Source organism: Helianthus annuus, chromosome 4 (assembly GCF_002127325.2).
Source record: "Helianthus annuus cultivar XRQ/B chromosome 4, HanXRQr2.0-SUNRISE, whole genome shotgun sequence".
Taxonomy (NCBI): Eukaryota; Viridiplantae; Streptophyta; class Magnoliopsida; order Asterales; family Asteraceae; genus Helianthus; species Helianthus annuus.
In genome coordinates this window covers 179,743,377-179,751,966 of record NC_035436.2, presented here as the reverse complement: position 1 = coordinate 179,751,966, position 8,590 = coordinate 179,743,377, and the positions used below count along the sequence as shown (strand labels likewise).

Sequence of the window (8,590 nt, the reverse complement as noted above, 5' to 3'; positions counted from 1 at the left end):
GTGGTCAATCTCGACTTCCAGGGTAATGGGTATAAAGTTTTTGATGTTGGAAATAGTCATGGCAGGGTGTATTGGGGCAGCCATTGAGAGGGGAGAGAGAGATCGGTAAGAAGAATTGAGCAAGGCCTTGTTGAATGAGGAGCAGGGCCTTGCTGAATGAGGGGCTGTAGAGAGGTGGCGACACTAGGGTTAGAGGAGGAGAGGATTGATAGGTAATGATACCATATAGAATAGAATAATTCGAAGTGTCTATTCACATTCAATTGATAACAATATATAGCAATACAGAAATCTCCTATTTTTGGAGATAATATTTACAAAATAAATGCCTAACAAACTATGCACAATATAAGGCTAATTGTATGCTATTAGGGAGAGCCAAGGAGCTCACGACAGTCAAGTAGTCAGCCTTGGCTACAACGCCCGATGTCACGATGATTGACACCCGTTTAAAAAAAAACATATAATCAACAAGAAGCCTTCACCAATCTACCTACTCCAGTTCCCCACTCCAACCACCCACCCACCCTACCCCACACAATGACCAACTATCTCCTTGAATTACATATTCGTGTATTCCTCCCTCCATCCCTCCATTCACGTACGCACAAAATCCACCCAAACACACACACAGCAGCAGCTTTAGTTTTGGTACGCATTACATTTTCCACGTTTCTTTCGATTTTCTCTCATTAATTTTACTCAATCACACGTGTCCTGCATTCATATATCTTCTCTTTCTCCCCACACTTTTAAACCTTCTTCAAGTACTTGCTTCTTGGTACTATTCATTTACTCAATCATCAATCAAAAAGTTTGTATTCTCTCTTCTTAACTCAATTTCAATTGGAATTCAAATGTTCAAATGTAATGTAATGATGATGCTTGTGTTGTGAATCTAATCTAATTCACGGTTGGTTGATGTGCTGTCCATTTCAGCCCTATTTTTAATTGCTTTCCTGATTTTTCACTCAATCAGTCACATGAATTTAATTTAATGTAATGGCCTCTTTTGCTGCTGTCTTTATAATCTTCTCTCTGTCTCTGTTTAGATCTTACAATATTTTCAAAACCAGTTTTTTACCATCATATTCATATCAGCATCAATCATTGGTATTTAAATTTGATTCGGTTATCATGAAGCTTTCTTTACAATTAGCATTCATTCATTTCAGGTAGGAAAGGAATTCATCTGCAAATGCTGAATTTTACCAGGTCAAGACCTCAGCGGCCCAACAGGCCCAATTCTTTAGGAGGTAAACTTATTTCATTTATTTCTTTCTTTTAATACAATCACTGTTTCAGAACCTGGCCAGGAACCGACACTAGTGTATTACGCCTGTCGAATAAAAGAAATATCAAATAGTTATTTGTAAAGATTTTGGAATTATAATTCTTCATCGTCATCATATTCGGTTAATCCCACCAATAGCAAAGCTAAGATATGTCAGATATTTTAGTGTAATCGGGACTAACTTGGTGACAAAGGGGGCAGAGCCAGGGTCGAGCTATTTTGATTAAATTGGTAAAAAATGCCTTAGATATTTAATTTTACAGAATTTGAATATTATTTTCGAAAAAATAAGGCATTTTGAGGCTTTTTATTTAAAAATTAAAAGATAACTACCAAAGGCAGAGTTACCCTGGGTTTTAAAAAGCGCGCCTAGGCGCGAGGCGCACTAAGGCGCATGCTTCAGCGCCTCAGGGCACTTGAGGCGCGCTGTCTGAGGGTAAGATGTAGACAGTCTTACCTCTACCCCGTGGGAATAGAGAAGCTGCTTCTAGTGAGACCCTCAACTCCATAGTAATTTTGCATCAAGCCTTGGACCTAAGGCACATAACACTTAACAATCGGGATAAAGACCGATTGGTGCATGTACCCCGTGTCTTTCGGCTATCAACGCCACCACATGATGTATGGTTAACCGTCCGCTGATTTTAACATTATTTTCACGAAACTAGTAAAATAACGTTAAAATTAGTGTAATTTTACTTTTGCCTCTGGAGGGCCCACACATATATAAATTATATGCGCACACCCCGGAGGGCCAAGAAATATCAAACAGTTAGTTGTAAAGATTTAGGAATTATAAAACGATATTTTCAGATATGATTGACATGAACTTTTTTAAATTAAGAAATATAATACGAAGGGGTGAAATAACTGAAGCGAGGATAAAGAATTTTGGGCTCACAGAAATGTGACACGTGACGCATATTGTTTTAATTTATAAATTATTTATAACGTCACCTTTTTTTCTTTGAAACGGATCCACCAGCGGACCAGTCTGGTTATGAAAATTGAAAACATTGTTTACAAGTTTATGTTTCATTTGTTATATGTGTAATCTTTGCTGTAGTTTGTAAGGAATGTTTTTCTATGACTAGTTCCTCTTTGCAAACCGTTGACTTGGTATTAACTAGATATTAAGTGAATAAAGTCAAACAAGCAGGCAGGCTGGCCTGCCAGATGACAGTTTCTCTTTTGTCTTTCTTTTGGTTTTAATTACTCCATAACATGAAACTGTAGAGGTTTTGAACCTATTTTCTTGCTGTGTTTATAGGCATGGATTTTGTGGATCCAGTGAAGAAAAGCGGTGTAGTAAGAAAGATTATTTTTGCTACAGGTCTTATCGCGTTATGCATCGTTATAATTAAAACATCCCCGACTTTCAGCAGCCCGAGCCCAGTAAGTAGATAGATTCTTGTTTTCTGTACTTTTAAGTTGATCAATACTTTTGTTCGGTTATTAATTTATATTTCTATAAGTTGATATCTATACCGTATATTTGCCATAGTCTGATTATCTGGCAGTTTTTAATACTTTCTCTTTCTTTTTGTCTTGAAGTTTTCTCTTCATGAAACAGGAATTACTCATGTCTTAGTAACGGGAGGTGCTGGCTATATCGGTTCTCATGCTTCACTACGCCTTCTAAAAGACTCTTATCGTGTCACAATTGTGGTATCTCTCTAAATTCAGCTAATCTTTATGTAAATATATTCAAGTATTGATATCAAGATGTGGGGCCCATGTTGTAAATTGTTTTGTGATAGGACAATCTCTCACGCGGAAACCTAGGAGCAGTCAAAGTTCTTCAAGACATGTTTCCCGAACCCGGCAGACTTCAGTTCATTTATGCGGACTTGGGTGATCCAAAAGCCGTATCCTTTTAAACATACACTGAAAACATGATATCATGATATGCACTTGGTAACATCATCTGTAGCACAAACACAATCGAATATGGATATGTCTTGTACTCTTGTAGTCTTGTTTCCTTGATAAAATATTTCAGGTAAACAAAATCTTCTCGGAAAATGCATTTGATGCAGTGATGCACTTTGCAGCAGTTGCATATGTTGGTGAGAGTACCCTTGATCCGCTAAAGTAAGTACGCCTCATGGATCTGTAATCCGTTTATATTATAGTTGAATTTTATATGATGCCCAATGTGCTTTCTTTGTGTGTGTTATTGTTGTCATAATGCAGATATTATCACAATATTACATCAAATACCATGGTCGTATTAGAGGCTATGGCAGCCCATAATGTGAATACGTTGATATACTCTAGTACATGTGCAACATACGGGGAGCCTGATAAGATGCCCATTACCGAAGAAACCCCTCAGGTACATTGTTAGACTATTGGTTTTAAAAATGTGGAACACCGAACGCCTCAACAATAATATACAAATAGTTCTCTGGTTCTGTATGCAAAATTTGTCTTTTTTCTGGTGCAGAATGTGTTTATCTTGTTTAACATGCTTGTTTTTCTGTTTTATATTTCAGAACCCAATTAACCCGTATGGAAAAGCCAAGAAGATGGCAGAAGATATTATCCTGGATTTCCATAAAACCTCGGACATGGCGGTCATGGTCTTAAGGTTGTTGCAATGAGCATTTTGATTCTGTTTGGTTTACACTTTATAGTAGAGGTGGTAATTTTAATCCATTTATACGGAAACGGGTCAGTTGAGGTTGTATTTGATTAAATAGTGGGTCAATATTTTTAGAGTTGTTAAAATGAAACGAGTCAAACGGGTCAAAAATCACTTGATATATATTTGAATGTTTATGGGGGGGGGGGGGGGGGGGGGGTAGTGCACGGTCCTCCCAACCGCCGGAGTGATCTCACTCCGGGAGCCGCTACCCAACCAAGCTAGCTCCGCTAGGACTTCCCCATGCCAAGTTCTGACCCTGGGCGACATATGCCACTCCCAAGACTCGAACCCGGTACCTTTGGGAAGAGGTGGGTGTCGGTGGCCAACTGGGCTACCCCAGTTGGTTATTTGAATGTTTATGTCTAGATCATTTTATTTAAAAAGAAAGTAAGTTGTCATTTTAGGAATATAGTTTCGCAATTGTATTTATTATAATTATTTACAAAATTTTAAGAAAAATAAACCTTGGCGGGTCGGTCCAACTCGACAATAAAAGTTATCCTCATTGACCCATTAAATAAAAGTTATTTTAAAGAAAAATAAACCTTGACGGGTCACTCTAAAATCGACAAATCTGTAGTTTTTATATCATTTTATAACTTCATGTTCAATTTGTAGATACTTCAATGTGATTGGCTCAGATCCAGATGGAAGGTTAGGAGAAGCACCAAGACCAGAATTACGTGAACATGGACGGATATCTGCCGCATGTTTTGACGCCGCTCGTGGGATTACAAAAGGTCTTAAGGTTAGCTTAATCTGACTTGCTCTAAATTAAAATGTTTTGACTTGCTATTTACACAACTTTTTTTAAATATTGACCTGCCTTTAATAAATCATGGTTGCATGCGCGACACAGGTTCGAGGAACAGACTATAAAACTGCAGATGGAACATGCATACGTGACTACATCGATGTAACTGATCTAGTAGATGCTCATGTAAAAGCTCTCCAGAAAGCACAACCTGGGGAAGTTGGAATATACAACGTTGGTACAGGACGAGGAAGATCGGTTAGAGAGTTTGTCGAAGCTTGTAAGAGGGCAACGGGGGTGTCTATAGATGTCGAATATTTGCCACGCCGTCCTGGTGACTATGCTGAGGTGTACAGTGACCCATCAAAAATACTTCGTGAACTTAATTGGTCAGCAAAATACACAGATTTGGAAAAGAGTTTACAGGTTGCCTGGAAATGGCAAAAGTTGCATCATAATGGATATGGGCCCACAAAGACTTCTTTCTAGAAGTTACTACCAATCCCAAAAAAGAAATTTTACCTATACACACACATTCTATTTTTCTTCAAGAACTAAAGGGTCTTTGGGGGTATTGTTGTGGGTACTTGAATTTTATGCATTAAGGGTTGTTTGTATATGTCTACTTTGGGAAAAGGGCTAGAGGGTTGAAGCAGTTTACTGTATGAGAGAGCAACCCATAAACAAGAGATCTCAATAATACAATATGGTTCTTTATTTTTATTATAATCTTGCTATATATAAATAAGAGAATCACAAAAGTATATTAGTCATTTTTCGAGTGTGTTATATCTCTATAGATTTGAACAATTCCATACGTTTAACCATACGCAAAATATTTAATCAACACTAGTGTATAAAGATCGACTAGATTCATTTGAGTTCGCCTATGAAGATCGACGACTGGAACACTGCCGCTTTTAACGTCAACAGCTACATTGGTGACTTACGACTCATGCATAGTTTGGATCAAGAGTGAAGATAAACATACACATTATGACATTTCATTTGTTTGGATCAAGAATGAACATCAAGATCCACAACAATGACTTCGATCATGAAATGCGTGAATAATTGTTTGAACATGAGTTAACATACATTATTTCGATGATGATACAAAAAAAAAAAATCAATAGCTCAAAAAGGGCACTATGTTTTAACTATCAATTATACATTTTGGACTAGCTTTGACCCGTTTTCATTTTAGCTACTTGTGCGAATTTTGCACATTAAAGACAACAAAACCCGAATCAACACACTCAACCCAACTTGGTCGAACCAACACATCTAATCAAATACATAATCTAAAACAAATACATAGCTTCCAACGCAACTAAGCCACTTGATGGTCCAACACAGGATCCCACATTCTACACACAAGGGTACAACATTCAACTTTACAAGTTGTGGCATAAAAAACCATTACTCGCATAACACATCAGTTGCCACAAAAGGTATTTATATTATGTAGTTAAAGTATTATGATCCAGTAGCAAAAGATTATTACACATAAACTACTTTTAGCAAAGGATTATTACACATATAGTCGATACCTGTCAGATTCATGATGCAAGTTCTAACTAGGGAAGGTCTTGCACCATATGGTTAACATGAAACGCGCCTTCGTTGTCCCTGTGCACATTAGCCTTGAATTTCTCTTCCTTGTCATTCCTTTTTAGCTTCAGCAGGATATCATATTTTACAAGTCCTTCCGCAGTCTTGTCACACAAATTCAAAATTCATAAGTTAATTTGGGTTACGTTTTATCTTTGAAAAGGCCAAATGGCTCTAACAGGCTGTCAGTTACATAAAGAAGTGGTTCCTGTAAGTTGTAACCCAACCCGTGTGGCCTAGTTCGACCCGTATTGTGAACAAAAGAACATGGCAACACAAAAGCTGCTTACCTCTGCTTTAGCATGAACTACTTCTAGCAATTCATAAGGATATAACGAGTTGGACCTCTGTTGCAGCGTCTTGAGGACATGATTTGCAGCATCCTGGACCACAAGATCATGAACAGGCACAACCTGATATCCTGAGCCATCGCCTTCTGGTTTCAAAACAGTAAATTTTATGCTGTCAAGAAACTGAATTTGGTTAACAGTTTAACAAGAATTCGTAACTACCTATTTCGATATCACGATCAGAGTTGGGTTCACCGATATGATTAAACTCTTGCAGTTCCTTAAAGTTCAACCATGGCTTTACCCAAACTTTGGCGAGGTATATTTTCTTGTTTCCCACGTCGTCATCAACCTCTAGTGTAAGATGATGCAAAGTGCCAGCAACCACTTGCTCTTGCACCTTTACCACCCTTGCCAGCTTCAGCATTGCATTCTGATGAAAACAAAATAAGAAAAACTTTTACTAAATTATTTTAATATTTGAAATCAGAGTCATGTTTCAAGCAAAGGGGATGATCTTGAATTCTAACAGTAAAATTGGCTTTAAAAAGTGCGCCTGAGGTCAGATTTTGACGTTTTACTTACTACCCTATCTTTTTATTGAACGGTGAGAATCTTTAACTTGTTGTGAGAGAGATCTCACACCCTCCTAAACAGAGGGCCCCCACTCTGGCCAGACTATGTTGTCTTAACCGGGCCCACGCTGGCGTCAGAGTTTGGCTAACGGCGTTCCCCAGGAAACCATACCACCCACTGCCAGAGGCAGGGGCTTGCGCCGCTACAAGAGAGAACCTCTCTGGCGTAACGTACGGTGGACTAAAACCCGGGGTGGCTCGGGCTCAAACTCTTGACCTAGGGTCTGGGAGAACTAGCCTTCATTGCCGTTCCACCAAATGTGGCACTAGTGGGGATTGAACTTGAGTCTCCAAAGAGAAGCCAAGTCTTTCTGAAAATTCTAGTTTTACCCTATCTAACAGCCTTTCTGAAAATTCTAGTTTTACAATTGAGCTTTGTTCTAATTCTACGACCATGTGTTACGGAGGGCTCCCAGCTCCGTTGAGAAAAATATGATGCCACGTGGCTGCATGTATACGCCACCTAAGCAACCATCATGCCCCACGCCCCAAAGACGCCCCCTGCTATGGTTCCATGCCCCAACGGCGCCCCCTTCCACTATCCAACGTTCAAATCTCTCCCCCCATGCCTGCGGTCACCACCACGACATAGCCCCACACCCCCATTCGTGCCAGAGTGTGGCAGCATGCACGCCACCGGCGTGGCTGACATGGCAGTCCACGCCCCCCTTTAGCGCCCCGTAACAGGTGACCCTAAATATCTTACAACTTTCAATACCAACTCAAATAGACTAGACTATACTATACCTAACAATTAAGTTTAGCAAGCTCAAATACTCAAAATACAAGTGTGTGGCCTCCTAAATCACCATTATTTGCACGAGAAAAGTGACCTAATCAAACATGTAACACATAATTAAAATTAACACACCTCTTTCTTACCAATTCAACATAATTTTGCACTAAAAACAGCATAAACCAAATACTAACAAACAAACAAATACTTGAATAATCGTACTTCTTCACTGTCAAAACCCTAAGTTACCGATTTCCACAAATTAAACGAATAAATCAACATATTATGACATGAAACTTAAGAAACGGATCAAGAAACACAAAAGCAAGAGATCTGAAACCTCTTTTTTGTTATGTTCATCGACAGCAAAACGAGCGAGACCGTGGATCTCGTCGGTGTTGGGAGACGATGAGTTTCGCACACCACCAAGAGTATTCGCCATTGAATTGAACAAGGATGACGATGCTACAAGTAGTAGCACAAGTTGAAGAATCTGATTGTAGCGTTTGATTTGCATTTGCGCCTTTAATGTTTTTGGATTTTGGTAATATTCGATGAGTGTGACGTGCGTTAACAAATCACAACGTTCTTGTGCTCATCTTCTCGATGAAGATGTA

At 38.8% G+C, this 8,590-nt stretch overlaps 2 protein-coding genes across 9 annotated transcripts; one reads left to right on the top strand and one right to left on the bottom strand.

Moving 5' to 3' along the window:
* Positions 1-591: 591 nt before the first annotated feature.
* On the top strand, positions 592-5,462 carry LOC110937460 (UDP-arabinose 4-epimerase 1). Of its 7 annotated transcripts, none has more exons than XM_022179884.2 (10): positions 592-651; positions 1,176-1,256; positions 2,565-2,689; positions 2,849-2,962; positions 3,055-3,162; positions 3,297-3,388; positions 3,491-3,632; positions 3,793-3,887; positions 4,563-4,692; positions 4,804-5,421. In XM_022179884.2, exons 2-10 carry the CDS (start codon positions 1,199-1,201, stop codon positions 5,185-5,187), a joined length of 1,248 nt encoding a protein of 415 aa, XP_022035576.1. In that variant the 5' UTR covers positions 592-651; positions 1,176-1,198; the 3' UTR covers positions 5,188-5,421. The 7 variants fall into 7 exon arrangements, with proteins under 7 accessions (XP_022035576.1, XP_035844531.1, XP_022035574.1 ...); XM_022179882.2 differs by having other exon boundaries at positions 593-655; positions 1,185-1,256; positions 4,804-5,462; XM_022179885.2 differs by having other exon boundaries at positions 605-814.
* Positions 5,463-6,107: 645 nt separating this feature from the next.
* Positions 6,108-8,590, bottom strand: LOC110937459 (cysteine proteinase inhibitor 12). 2 transcript variants are annotated; one of them, XM_022179881.2, is made up of 4 exons: positions 8,314-8,590; positions 6,825-7,035; positions 6,603-6,745; positions 6,108-6,416 (listed from the first exon to the last, which is right to left on the bottom strand). In XM_022179881.2, the coding sequence occupies exons 1-4, from the start codon at positions 8,488-8,490 to the stop codon at positions 6,279-6,281; spliced, it is 669 nt and encodes a 222-aa protein (XP_022035573.1). In that variant the 5' UTR covers positions 8,491-8,590; the 3' UTR covers positions 6,108-6,278. The 2 variants fall into 2 exon arrangements, with proteins under 2 accessions (XP_022035573.1, XP_022035572.1); XM_022179880.2 differs by having other exon boundaries at positions 6,603-6,748; positions 8,314-8,588.